General features: G+C 38.1%; 1 protein-coding gene across 1 annotated transcript in view; it reads left to right on the forward strand.

The window, feature by feature from the left end:
• The window catches only part of LOC103528550 (neuronal acetylcholine receptor subunit alpha-7), a 33,482-nt gene extending 19,652 nt beyond the window's left edge, over window positions 1–13,830 (forward strand). Inside the window, exons 3-10 of the mRNA XM_030457055.1 lie at window positions 1,198–1,242; window positions 3,162–3,271; window positions 7,017–7,096; window positions 8,284–8,451; window positions 8,836–9,030; window positions 10,148–10,234; window positions 10,883–10,992; window positions 12,923–13,830. Coding sequence (XP_030312915.1) covers window positions 1,198–1,242; window positions 3,162–3,271; window positions 7,017–7,096; window positions 8,284–8,451; window positions 8,836–9,030; window positions 10,148–10,234; window positions 10,883–10,992; window positions 12,923–13,441 — 1,314 coding nt within the window. The 3' untranslated portion in view covers window positions 13,442–13,830. The remainder of the gene's footprint in view (window positions 1–1,197; window positions 1,243–3,161; window positions 3,272–7,016; window positions 7,097–8,283; window positions 8,452–8,835; window positions 9,031–10,147; window positions 10,235–10,882; window positions 10,993–12,922) is intronic.
• The last annotated feature ends 753 nt before the right edge of the window (window positions 13,831–14,583 follow it).

The following is a 14,583-nucleotide window of genomic DNA, read 5'->3' on the forward strand; positions in this document are numbered from 1 at the left end:
CTGATGCTGCTTCTCCTAAGGCTTCACTCAATTTACAAATACTTTTGTCCCTTGCACTGCATTTGGTTTTACATGCTGTGCAAATTCTAACTGTTGTGCTGTTCTAAAATAGCTCCAGTTAAAGGTGTCTCAGAACTCTGGTTCAGTTAGGTGTCCACCAAGCAACAGCAAAAGAGTAAAGAGTATTTGGCTTTAGTAAAGAGTATCAAAAAAAAAAGAAAAAAGAAGAAAGTTTTTCTTGTATGAAATGTCATTAAACCTTTTTGTTTGTTTGTTTGTTATTTACTGTTTTGGGGCATTTAGGAACAGCATTTAAGTCCAAAAGCAACAGATTTAGGCTTAGAATTCCAGATGTATGAGCAACTTTGACAGTTGTTGCTGTACACATGACTGAAATTTGCTATGACACATCCTTAGACTGTAAATGAAGCTTTGACTGCTGTTATGACAGGGATTGTGCACTCAGTTCAGGGCCTGTGTAATACTGACAGTGTATATATATATATATATATAGTAGATGCTCTTCAGTTTTCTCAGCTCAGGTGGGTACTGATAGCATACCCCACAGAAATGAGGTCACTAATATTTTCTTGTGTCTGAGGACTGAAGAATTAAGCTCTTTAATTAACAGCAGCAGTAACATGCCCATTGTGTGACCTGAACTTTCATCATACAGTCACAGGAGGCAAGGAGGAATGTCTTCATATTGGAACTGTTCAAGACAGAATAATAATACTCTGCCCTGAAAATTCTTTGGTAAAGCTGACACACTTTTTGTATAGTTCCACTGGTATCAGTAGTGCTACTTGCCTGCTAAGAACCTACTTAATATGGCCTCAACAAACCTCATCTGAGCTTAGTCACCTTAGTACCTGCCTATGTCTGTAGGGTTACCTAGTGAGAGGGCTGCTCCCAACAAAGGTGAAAGAAGCAACTCCATGTCATCTGCTTTGGCTTTTGAGATTCTTCATTAAAGGAAGAACCCCAGGGAAGAGTCTGGCAGGAGAGCACCCTCAGGAAACAGTTTGATTGACTGCATTAATCTGAGATACACTAAAAAGTCCTTTTGCTTTAAAAGGTACCTTAGCAAAAGTGGCTATTTTATAATAGCCACTATAGAATATATTTGGTAGTGTTGGTTGTTGTTTTAACTATATGGTACTAAGCTGTGGATTGTTTTTTCTTTTTTCCTCTCAGGATGAAAAAAATCAAGTATTAACAACAAACATTTGGCTACAAATGGTGAGTTTTGAAACTAAGTGTATGTTTTTCCCCTTTGATTTTTCAGTTTATTCTGGCGGGGGGGTTGAATTTTAGGAAAATGTCAGGCTTCTCTTCTATATCCCACTACATAGCTAAAAAAGATGAGCTAAATGGAAAACTGTAAGACTGAGTTTTAGGTCTTGACATTGTTTCAAGTATTTCTGAAAACTTTTAAGAATGACTCACTACATATATTTAAGTTACTAACCCATTGTAGTTGATTTAGTCATGCTAAACTCTTGAACATCCTAAGATCCCTTGTCCTAGAAGTCCCAAGCAGAGTAAATATAGGTGCAAGTGCCTTATCACCCATTTCAACAAAGCCATTTTGCTGTGGTAAATAATTTGATTGTGAAAGAGAACTACACATGGAAGAAATGCATTTAATCTGTATTAACTGTTCTGATCAGCACTCTGAAAAATGCCACATGATTCTTCAGAGGAAAAATTGTTCCGAAGAGATTCATTATCTCCTGAGAGCTGCTGCCACTGTCCTAATTGAATGTCTTCTGTCACCTTACTTGCTTTGATGTCTATCTCCCTAAGAAACTGCAAGAGGAATTTAATTAATATGGCCATGCTATTCCTATGTTGTTCAAAATGCTGTTGTTTAAACATACATCATCATAATAAGTAAACTGTGAACACGAGAGGGCTTTTATCTCCAAATTCTGTATTTGTTACATGACTAAAGTGGGTACTGGAACATCAGTTCAGTTTCCTGATATTCACCTGGGAACAGTACACTTTTTCCTGGTTTCCCAGTTTGTTTTGCCCTCATAGGATGTGTATGATACTGTCTACATCATACACCATGATAACTCCTAAGAAAAGTTACAATAAGATATTACTGGATATATTGGCATAAATTGTCATAATGAAATTCAGATGGAAAGGAACAGGAGAGTCTGCAGCACATACCCAAGTTGGTGGGCAGCCTGCCACCCCAGCCCTGCCACCACTACTCACGAAGTGACCTGTTCTGTTAGCTCCTGAAAAGAAATTGCCTTAAGCCAACAAGGGCACTCAAGTCCAACCTCAGTTTCAGGAAAGCCCAGTAGTTCATGTTAGCATTTCTCAGGAGAAAGGCAGGTACCAGGCTTGCTAGAGGTGCCTCAGCACTCAGCTGCCTGCACTCTGGGGCAGTGCTTTTGTTTCCCTCTGTGCACAGCCCTATGACCCACTGACAGCATTTGGCATTTAGGAACACTGCACACAGACCACAGGCTGCTGGTTTGACTGGGACAGACTCTGCCTATCCTGGTAGTGAAGGACAGGTTGAAAAGAGCTCAGCTCCCCCCGGGGCAGATGCCTCTGGCGCACTAAGAGCCAGCAGGAAGGAAGCCTGTGGGACAGGACAGGGCTGTGCTGCTGAGTGCCTGCCCTCCAGGCTGCCGAACTGCAGGCCACAGGAGCTGCTGAGACCTTCTGTGCTGGTGTTAAACATTCTGCCATTTCAGCTGGTTTCCCTGTCAGCAGTGATTGTGGGCTGCTCTGTCTCATGTCTATAATTAAGTTATTATACCTGAGAATTCCCAACAACAGAAAACAAAGATGTCTATGAAGATAAACATAATAGAAGGCAATGAACAAATTGTGGAAGAAAACCTGTTCCATCCCAAACTAGCACCTGAGACAGCATGAACAATAAATAAAAGCACCCCAAATCTTCTTTTATAGGCTATTATATGCACTGCAGTGTGAAATAAGAATGAAATTTTTATGCTTTCCATCAAGTTCCAGGTGGCCAAATCTACCTGTTCCAAATATTTCACTGCCTGAAGCTGAACAGTATCTCTTTAACAAGAGAAGACCCATTTTTTCAGGCTGCCCAGTCCACAGAGTGAACCAGTGGCTGAGATGACCTAACTTACTTGTTGTCTGTGTGTGTGTCTTAGTACTGGACAGATCATTACCTGCAGTGGAATGTATCTGAATACCCAGGAGTGAAGAATGTTCGTTTCCCTGATGGACTGATCTGGAAGCCAGACATTCTTCTCTATAACAGGTAGACACACATTTTTTTGCATGGGGAAGGAGAGATCGTAGAATTCTAGAGTCACAGAACAGCCCAGGCTGGGAGGGACCTCAAAAGACCAACTGGTCCAACCTTTTGTGGGAAAAGGGGCCAAGGTGAGATTATCTAGAAGCCTGTCCAGTCACAAAGCTAAGGCAAGGCAAATTATACAATCCTCTCATCAAAATGCTTAGGTTTTGAAATATTTTTCCAAAACTTTCTAGGTTTTTGGAATACCGGAAAATTATCAGTCTCCTGTTTACACAACAGGAGGTTATTTTTGCAAATACTTCATAACCAACTACATCCTCCCTAGCACCAGTTCTAGTTAGCTTTTGTGAGATGGTTAGAAAAATAAACTTTTCTGGCTGTGTTTAATGCCACAGCTAGTGATAACTTCCTCTTAAATTATTAAACTAAATGCTTATTGCTTAATTCAAATCTAAGTTCTGACTGCTTTGTCTAGCTCTAGTTTGGATTTCACTAGAGGCAGGAGAGGTAAATACCAGTAAATACGTTTGCCTTTTCCCATGTCCACTTCTGTTGTCATTCTTGCTGCTACAAAAAATAGTTAGAATATTTGCTGCTTTCCTTCAAACTATCTGTGCAAAGTTGAGCTTATTTTGGTGTCTGATAGATTGCCATCAATCCACTGCAGAATCCTCAGCTTACACTGAGACATTCTTTGGCTGCACCATTTTATGGCAGTTTCCCCACTGTGGAATCTATTTAGTTTAAAAAGATAAAGTACTGAGAGCTCTCCTCTTGCCTTCTGCAGTTGTTGTGGGCCTGTGTCCCCAGGTATTGGAAAGACCTTGTATCTGCTTTGTACCTGTTGTACTGTCTCTTTTCTGGTAGCCAGGGGGTATTGCTACCTTTTTGCCCATACAGATGACATGAACCTTCTGTCTTCCTGATGCTTTTTCCTTCTGTGTCTCTGCCATATGTCTACTAAGATGACAGCCCTATTGTGTTCCTCACTCTGATTCCCCTCTGCACTTCAGGAGCTGCTTTGTGTCACAACAAGACCTAACAAAACATGTCAGCTGCAGATATGCTCCCTCCTTTTGCTATGTGATGAACACCTTTATGACCAGTGTCACAGTCAGAGGTACTCTTGGGTAACAGTCCCCAGTGACAGCCACTTAGCACATCCCTAGGGCCTGCATTACTGCTCTGCTTACAGCAGGCGGCAGTGCTTCTCCCAAAGGTACAATTAATACTGATTTGAGGTGATCTGCACTAGAGTTCACCATACTTAGAGTAACTGCCTGTCAAGATTACTTCTTTCTGGTTTAAGGATGGCAATTAACACACTCCAGTTGTCCATAAACCAGCTGCAAAAATCTTGCAAATGCCCTGTACTCAAAACGGAGCAGCCTGCAACCTGAATAGGTATTTTTGCAAATTTATCTTGATTAATGTATTTGTCAATGCAAATTTGTTCTCCTGAGCATTTATTCTGAGCAACCTTGATTCTGTAAATGACCTCATTCTTGGGAGACTACAACAAACCAAACACCCACTAACTCAGTGTATGCCATAGAATTGCCACTATATGATGGCAGTTTAGAGGTTTCCAAAAGAATGAAAATATTCTTCCCCACATATATGGTGTACCTGAGAGAGACCTTCAATGTATCTGAAGATTTATGCTTCAATATTTAAATCAGTATATCCAAGATTAAAAGGTAACTTTTTAAGAAATTAACACATACATCCTAAATGTAGCTAAAGTGCATCATAGAATGAGAAGGGTAACAACCTTAAAAACTGAAAATCACTGTTTTGATGCTCCTATGGGTTTTTGAATCTTGGGACTGTAACTATGCATGGTCATGAAATAATTATTCTACAGAATTCCTATTTCAAACACATACTTAACCCAAAATCTTATTTAGAGTTTAGTTAGAGAGCAAAGCTATTTAAAACCAAATTCTCGTTCCTGCATGAAATTGCATGGGGAATGTTATTATCTTCTCTTATAGTGACATGGTATTTTGAAATTGATGTTTCCAATTTCTATCCACTTCACTAGGGACATGCATCTGCAGTTAAAAAGAAATTAATGAACTATAAATTCATTTTTCACTTTAATGAACGCATGTCTCACTATGTCTTGAGTCCTTATGCATCTTGCTGCAGCCTAGTATAGAGAAAGTTGTGGCAGCTGTATTAAATTTTACAACCAGTCTATTGTGAAGAGAGCAGGGCCAGTTCATCCATCTTCTGAGGGAAGAAAACCTTTGCCTATGTACAAATTCTAGGATTGACTGTGTTAGTGTCATGCATGGCTCTCTTCCACTTTAATTTATGAAAAGTTCTCATTTCTGGTGGTATTATATTCCAGGTAGACACTTAGTATTCAGTGCTTCATGAAATAACAAAAATTCTGGTAGTTATATCTCATTTTCACAGTTTCATTTCTCCAGTTTCATAAACCTCAGATTCTCCAGATAGATTCCAGTGGTATTATACATGCTAGGTAGAGCTTTGTCATCTGAATGTGCTGCAGTCACACCATCTGCTTTCAAGTGCCTATACCCTGAAGAAGAAATGTTGCAGAAATGTTTTTCTGTCATTGTATCTGAGTGCACATTCTCAAGCAGGGCCAACAGCCATCCTATGTGAACTCAACACAACAATCTCTGAAAGAATTTGGGATGCAAAAATCATTCACTGCTAGTATCTTCTCAGGGCATTCCATGCATTTTAGTCTAGGCACCAATTTCAGTAACGATGACAACTTCTTGTACCTACATCATGAACTTTAGGGATGTATAGATCAGAATCTGTAATACCAAAAAACTCCACTGTAGTAATTAGGAACTATGAAATAGGACACAATACTATATCCATATATATCCATTGCAGTGCTAGGTAGTCCAAATATCTTTCATAGAGTGATTTAATTCAGTCAACTTACTGAACTTCAGGAGTTAAAGAATCTTTATTTCATTATCTAAATACTTGAAAATAGTTTTTTTTCCCATATAGAAGTTCTTAAAATTATAATGCCTAGCAAGTTCCTGGGTCATGGTTTCAGATGCAGTTGAGATACTCCTTGGCAGCAGCTGCTAAGTTTTTGATTTGAGGCCCTCTCCAAGTAACATTCTGATTCTTTTCTAAAGACTTGTAAGAATGGCATAACCAGGGCAGTCCTGGCCAGCACCACTACACTGACACCTCTAATACAGTTTCTATGTTTTGTGGAACCCAGTTTGTGAGTGATGAAGCAGATAATGAAAGCTGGAGCTGTATTAAACAGTCTTATGCAAGATGTATAATAACATAAATAAATTGTCCCTGCCCATGCAGGGGGGTTGGAACTAGATGATCTTTAAGGTGCCTTCCAACCCAAACCATTCTGTGATCCACCCATGCAAAGGGTTAGGATGAGTAGGAAGCAAAGGAACAGATCCCTGTAAAGCTGCTTGAGAAGTTTTTTAAAAGTGCTTGCTTTCCAAATGGAAATCAATAGAACCAAAGCACTGTAATGAATGCAGTGGGATAGGTAAGCAGGAAGAATGAGGTAGGTCACCTTCATTTACAGTTAATCAGGAACAAATCCAACAGTATCAGGCCAGTTACTCTGAGACAAGAGAAAACTGGTGACAGGAGAAAAGCTCTCAATTCTGGGGAGAGAAATAATTCTTTTATGACGAATGGATTTGTCTCAGTTATTCTTCAGTCAGTCAAGAAGCATACAACCTATTTTTTTTCTTCCCTATTCTAGTGCTGATGAAAGATTTGATGCTACATTTCACACTAATGTTTTAGTCAATTCTTCAGGACATTGCCAGTATCTGCCACCAGGTAGGCTGCTTTCATGACTGGAATTTTGACAACTCAGACTACTTATGTATGGTGTGGTTTCCATTTTGACAAATTCTCTGGTATTTTCTTTATCTAGCTAGCATCCTCTGATAGATTTAAGGATAGATGCATCATGAATTACAAGGGTAACAGTTCTGTATGAAAACCACCATACAAGATGTATTTTTTTATCACAGTTATGTAAATTCTTCTGCCATAATGCTCTATTTTAGCATCTTGGAAGTATAAAAGAAGATTAAAAAATAAAAGCTTTTTATATTAAAAATCTATTGTTTACAAAGTCATGGTAATGACTCTTGATAAAAGTTTAATTAATTTGGCTGTTTCTTCTATTAATACTTCACCTTTACAGTAAGATGCTTAGTGACATCTTGGAAGTATTTCTATCTGAAATGATTCACTGGATGCTTCATCAAAACACCTTTTAGTCTGACAGTAGTCTGTGTCTCATATTTGATATTAGAAATATATCACTGTCTAGATGTATAGCCGTGGAGTACAGTTTCTGTTCTCAAACTCAATTAGCATAATCCTAAGAATTAACTCTTCCTAAATTCTGAATTTTAGGAACTACAGCAATTGAGCCAAGTACTTTCCAGACAAATTAGCTTTTCCATCTAGGATCCCCAGAGGATTTCAGGGGTATGCCTGATGTTCTTTTGATTAGGATGTTTCATTTGGTGGAGGTTTTTCAATTCCATTCTGAGAGCTGCTAAGTGACAGGGCCTGCCTCAGTAAGTGGAAATATAAGAAGCCAGCTGTCCTGAATAAATCAAGAGCATGTAAATCTAATAAGACAGCAAATAATCTTTCAGGATTTTTTATGTTATTCAGAAAAAGAAGTAGAAAAGATTGCATATTCTGCTTCATTTCTTTCTCAAATATAGTATCTAGAAATCTGAGCTCTTCTCTAAATATTCTTCCCCTATGTGCCAAAATGGAAATGTAGTTCAAAACCAGTTTATAACATCAACACATTAGTGGTGCAGTTCTTTCCCTTTTCTCTGACTTTTGCTATTTACACATCATGACAAAACAGAGATTAAATATGCCTTACAATTAAAAAAAAGAGGGTGCAAAACAGAGCAAGGTCTGGTTGCAAAAGCTACATGAAATTATGTGGAAAAAGCATTTAAATTAGGTCTTCTTCTTTAAAACCAATCTAGGCATATTTAAAAGCTCGTGCTACATAGATGTGCGGTGGTTTCCATTTGATGTACAGAAGTGTAACCTGAAGTTTGGCTCCTGGACTTATGGAGGGTGGTCCTTGGACTTACAAATGCAAGAAGCAGATATATCTGGCTATATTTCAAATGGAGAATGGGATTTAGTAGGTAAGATCTTGATTTCTTATTTACTCTGTGAACTTGCATTTTTGTCTCCTCTGCCGAAATAAATGGAATAATGATTGGGAAATGAGGACTGAAGTTAAATTAGCAAATGACCTAGCTAGTGGCATTTGGAACTCTGAGAACAGATGCAAGATGAAAATAAACATTAAAAAGGAGGAAAAAAAAATTGCTGCTTGAATTCAGTACCTCTTATTTGATTTTCCCTTATTATCCAACAAGAATTACTTAACTGGGAATCAAGCTTAAAGAAGTAGTTTCACCTATAGCAAAATGTAGCTACAGTAATCCTTTTTAAAAATAATCACTACATACTACACAGTTTATTCACATTAATTTCTGATTTTCTTCCTCTTCCCTCTTACACAGGAGTTCCTGGAAAGAGAACAGAAAGTTTTTATGAATGTTGTAAAGAACCCTACCCAGATGTAACGTTCACTGTAACTATGAGACGTAGGACTCTGTATTATGGACTCAATCTTCTTATTCCTTGTGTACTGATATCAGCACTTGCTTTGTTAGTTTTTTTGCTTCCAGCAGACTCGGGAGAAAAGATCTCACTAGGTAAATCCTTAATAGGATACTGGAAACATGACCAAACCAAAAGAAGTTATCCTTTTGAAAGATTTGTTTTGTTTTTTTTAAGTTTTAAAAAGCTTTAGTAGGAAAGAAGCAATAACTTGTGTGCCCTTTTCTGGCTGATAAGCTGTTTTCACTGATGCTGAAGCTGGATGATATTTATTTTAACCCTTGCTCTCAGTTTAGGGTACAATGAAGTCGTGACATGAAATTCCAACCAACCAAGCAGAAGCATGACAATTCCTGACTACCTGCCTTAGAGCTTCATTTTGTTACTTTTATTTGCTGAAGAACTATCCCACATTCAATAAATAAAGCTTAAGTTTACAAATATACATTTAAACACTTTCACATGTAACTCTTGTTAATATTTCCTTTTAATAGTGAGTTGCATTAAGAGCCTAAGGTGCCTTATCAGAAAGAGAGATACTAACTGCTCATATTCTAATTTTCATAGTGACTTTTAACTAAATTATTGGTTCATGGAACAAATCCAATGAATTTAAGTACTTGATTCTTAAGATGGAGTTTAAATATGTAATAAAAGTTTTTGCCACTTTCTTATTCCAGAAAAAATGGGAACTCCTCACTAAGAATCAGAAGTCAAACTCCAAAAATTCTGAGGCATAGACACATACAAACCCTACAGCTAATATCAGGAGATATCAATGTCTGTCCAAGATAACAAATCTGGGGGTTTTTAGGAATTTATGCATTACTCCACCTGTAGCTTCCATGCCAATTAATCCAGGTTCATATGCTCAGATACTCAAACTCACACCGTGTTTCTAAAGTAAACGAGCAGCAGGAATTTGATTTACCTCAACACATCAGCAAATGGTGATAAAAGTTGAATAGTTAGAAGGATCGAAAAATATGTATGTCTGTGAAAGCACTGGTACTAGTTTGGCAGCACTGCTGCCCTGAACTTGAGGTTGTACAAGAAAGGATGAGTACCACTAACATGGTGCCACAAGGGTAACAGTGGGAATGCCTCTCACAAAGCCCTTTCCTTCAGATCACTTTTCTGCTTTATACTTTTTTTTTTACCTTCTAATTACAAGCTACGGATCTAATTTCACGTTTCATGTTTATCTTTCAGGTATAACAGTTTTATTGTCTCTCACTGTCTTCATGTTACTTGTGGCTGAAATTATGCCAGCAACATCTGATTCTGTGCCCTTAATTGGTAAGCTAGCAACAGCTTTTACTCACTTTTATTTGCTCTCAAATGAGGTGCCATGACTTTGTATGAAGGCCAACAGTAAGACAAATTGCCACTTGTACAGGGACCTACTGCAATTGAATTAGAAATATGTTGCCAACTGATGAGAGGCTCTGGTGGGTGTTATCCCTTATACAACTTCTCTGCTTCAAACAAAATAGAGAACCTTTCTATGTTTTGGGAAATCATAAGGGAGTCAGTTTTCCATGGAAGATGTTTCACCATAATTAGCTGAACATTAGGAACACAGAGCTAACCAGAATTAAATCTTCCCATTGTAATAGATCTAACAGAAAGAGAAACTTTTCACAAGAAGTATTGGCCAGTCTCTAAAATACTGGTGAAAGAAAATTAGAGGACATTTTTTTCAGGGCTGTTTAGAAAAGAGGTGCTCAGTTCCACAAATACCATTACAAAAGGCTGCCTATCCTCACAGGACAATGGCTGCTCTGTTTCTGAGAAATCTTTCCCAAGTATCTACAGCAGCACGTGTATCACTGTATTGGGAACAGAACTTCACTCTATGTATGCATGTATACAAACACCCTTTATAATGGCTACAAAGCAGTATCAGCCCAAGTATATCACTGTAATTATCTGTTTATTTTACAGCTCAGTATTTTGCCAGCACTATGATTATCGTTGGTCTTTCTGTTGTTGTCACTGTTATTGTTCTACAATATCATCATCATGATCCAGATGGGGGGAAAATGCCTAAATGGGTAAGATTTTCTTTTCATTCATTATCCATTGCACACATGCCCAGATCAGGGATGCGATACAGTAGCTAGTGATTCATGTTTCATTCTTACTGTTACAAAACATACTTTGTTTTTAAAAGCAGTTTCACCAGAAAGTAAATATCCAGATACCTTTTCTGGTGTTGGATTTTTAGAGAGTGTGTCTATATGTGAGAGAGAATGAATTGCTTGCTTCTATACTCACAATCTCCTTCACAATAGCTAAAAGCAACTCATGATGTTGCTAAAACCTAAATATATAAATGAAGGTGATTTTTTAAAAACCTGCAGATGTCAAAAGTGAATCAGGTAAAAGGAAAGAAGAAGTTGCTGATGGAGATTATAAATGCATGAATTACACTACCCTCAAGGTGCAGCTGCTACATATTTAGCTGCTGTGCTTACAGAAACATCAATAGCCTAAAAAGCACTTGGTAAAGATGGCTATTAAACTGTATGGGAAACTTTCTCTGGAAGTCCTCATCCTTACTTCTCTGGTCAAGAACACCTGTAAAGTTGCAAAAAAAAAAATCTGAAGTATTTTTCTAGGCACATAATGTACTTCTATGAGTGGCTGTTTTTACAGAGAACATTACACTGATATTGGATTGCTAAATATTGATGGGTATTATCAGCTATCTGTTCTCTCTTCCTGACTTCACCCAGCTCACAGCAGCATCAGACATTACTAAATATAGAAAGGCCTTTTTTTTCTTTTTCTTTTTTTTTTTTCCTCTAGAACAATGAATTATTTTTAACCAAATCAAGTGTGCACACAGTAGTGCCCTGCAGACAAGAGATAATGAGATATTGCCTGGCCTATTCTGGGGTAGTAACTTTAAAATAAATGTCAATGAAGAAAATAAAAGGTCATTATCTTCATACACATGTTGGATGACCAAAAGGGGACAAATGGTTAGTACTGAGCCAAACATCCTCAGAAAATCACAGTTCTTGGGGTGTAGGAGTGAGCTTTAGTACTGTGAAGCTGAAGTCCAGTATTTGCATGCTGGTGGATTTTGGATCACACCCTCAGTTAATGGAATACTGTCCTTGGTGAAGCTAGGTACTGTAAACACAGTAACAAGACAAAAATCTGTCTCTGGTTGGGATGTTTGCCAGGATACATCATCTACTCTGAGTAGCAATCCACAGTCAGAATAAAAGGATCAAATCTAATATTAAATCCAATATTAAATATGGCATAAGAATTGCATACTATGAGATAACCGTATTTTCTTAGTGTTCTGGAAAAGAAACACTGGAACGATCTCTTAAAATCTGACTGACATAAATTGCAGAAGCTTACATCTGAACTGACACTCTCTGGCTTGCCTGCACCTCCTGTAATGCTGGATTAAGGCAAGGTGGAAAACAATAAAATGATAGATACTGATGAAAATAGCAAAATATTTTATTTTTAAATCAAAGTAATTTTTTTTGCCTTTTTTCCATGCTATAACCCGATCTGTTTTCTGAAACCTGCAATCAATTTTTATGAAAGCAGTTTGAGAGCAGAGCCAATACTTTGTAAAGCTCTGTGGCTAGCATCTTTTTTAGCAGCCTCCTCCAAACTATAGTCATGTGAATGTAATATTAGAGCATAAATACGAGTAAAAGAATTTTAATTTATTGACTACAATGCAAAGCATCACTATTAAGATTATTAAAAAGTGAATCTTCTTCAGTAATGCTTTGTTCTTTTAAAAATTTATGCTTTCTACTAAAGGTGGAAAAGGCTGCCATATTGCTGTTACAGTGTAAGGAAAACTCTCCCATCAGAGGAGAGGGGTGTCTTGATAGTGACAATCAGCCTGAGGCAATCGGCAGTCCCTCAGGCTGCAAAAATATCAATAGTGTCAAAGAGAGTGGCTGTGGGAAGGGATGCTGGTTCTTAATAATTTTCTTTCAGACAAGAATCATCCTTCTCAACTGGTGTGCTTGGTTTCTGAGGATGAAAAGACCTGGGGAAGACAGAGTGCGTCCTGCCTGTCAACATAAACAACGTCGATGCAGCCTTTCAAGTGTGGAGATGAACACTGTGAGTGGACAGCAGTCCAGTAATGGGAATATGCTGTACATTGGGTTTAGGGGGCTGGAAGGGGCTCACTGCACACCCACCACTGATTCAGGGGTGATCTGCGGGAGGATGACCTGCTCACCAGCAGATGAAGAAAATCTGCTGCACAGTGGCCACCCCTCTGAAGGTGACCCAGATTTGGCTAAGATCTTGGAAGAGGTCAGGTACATTGCAAACCGATTCAGAGACCAGGATGAAGAGGAAGCCATTTGCAATGAATGGAAGTTTGCAGCCTCTGTTGTGGATCGCCTCTGCTTGATGGCTTTCTCAGTCTTCACAATCATTTGTACAATTGGTATTTTAATGTCTGCGCCAAACTTTGTAGAAGCTGTGTCTAAAGATTTTGCTTAATTCCTAACTACAATCTGATTCTCTGAAGTACGATATGTAGCAAATAAGAGTGTGGTTTTTGTTTGATTGCTTGTTCTTAATGAGTCTACTGCTTCAGATTGTCTGCTTTCCTTTCACCCCCTCTCTGGTCCTGAGCCCCATTCAGAAGAGAATTCCCATTTCAGAAGGGAAGCCAAAGATTTCTCCTTGGGCTACCTGTGTGTAGCTCCTCTCAGCACCCTTGTGGGAGATACAAAGTGGCTGTAAGTCCCTTCAGAATGACAAGGTATTGCACTACCATCTCTTACACACTTTTAAAACTGGCTATCACAAAATAACAGGCAATGCCAGAAATGTCACTTCTTCCAAACTTTGTTATAAAGGATAGAAGCTGGTCCATCTTAACTATTTGAATGTGATCATAAACACATTTAGGAGAGAACCAAATCCAAAAACATGGACACAAACAGCAGAGGGAAAAAAGGGAGAAATAGCTTGCTTTTCAGTTACTGCTTCTTACTGAGTAAGGGTACCATAGCTCTCCAGCTCACTCATAACTCATCAGACTCGTAACTCCCTCCATGCATTTTACATAGATCATATGTAACTTCACAGGATTCTGACTTTGTCTGAGACTCCAGGAATGTGCAGTTTAAGATGACACACCAATTGTTCTGTACCTTTCTGGATTTGGCCTGGAAATTTGGCCTGAATACTAAAACAACCTTAATAGTAAATTTTGCAGTGTTTACTACTTCTTTGTTCTTCCCAGAAAGACATTCTTTCATTCAACCAATAACCTTTTTAACTCTCAGAAATATAATTAAGGGTTTATGAAGCCTATATCTTCTCTTATTTAAAAAAACAAACACAATACAATCCCCCCCCTTGAAAAACCAAGGCACACTTGTTTATTTACTCTTAAACAAATTCCAATGAGTAAAAGTAACTCACTGTCCTGTACAGGCTCTTAAGCATAAATGAAGAATCTAAAGCAAAAAGAAGCCATTAAGTCAGATCAAGGTTTTAATTTAAAAATTAGATGTATGATCTATTGTATGCTTAGCCTTTTATAAACCTCTTTCTGTTAAGTCACAATTAACACGTCTTCACAATAAAACTGCACCTTTTCTGCTCACTTTATCATCTGAAGAGCCCTAATG

Source organism: Calypte anna, chromosome 10, assembly GCF_003957555.1.
Source record: "Calypte anna isolate BGI_N300 chromosome 10, bCalAnn1_v1.p, whole genome shotgun sequence".
Classification (NCBI taxonomy): Eukaryota; Metazoa; Chordata; class Aves; order Apodiformes; family Trochilidae; genus Calypte; species Calypte anna.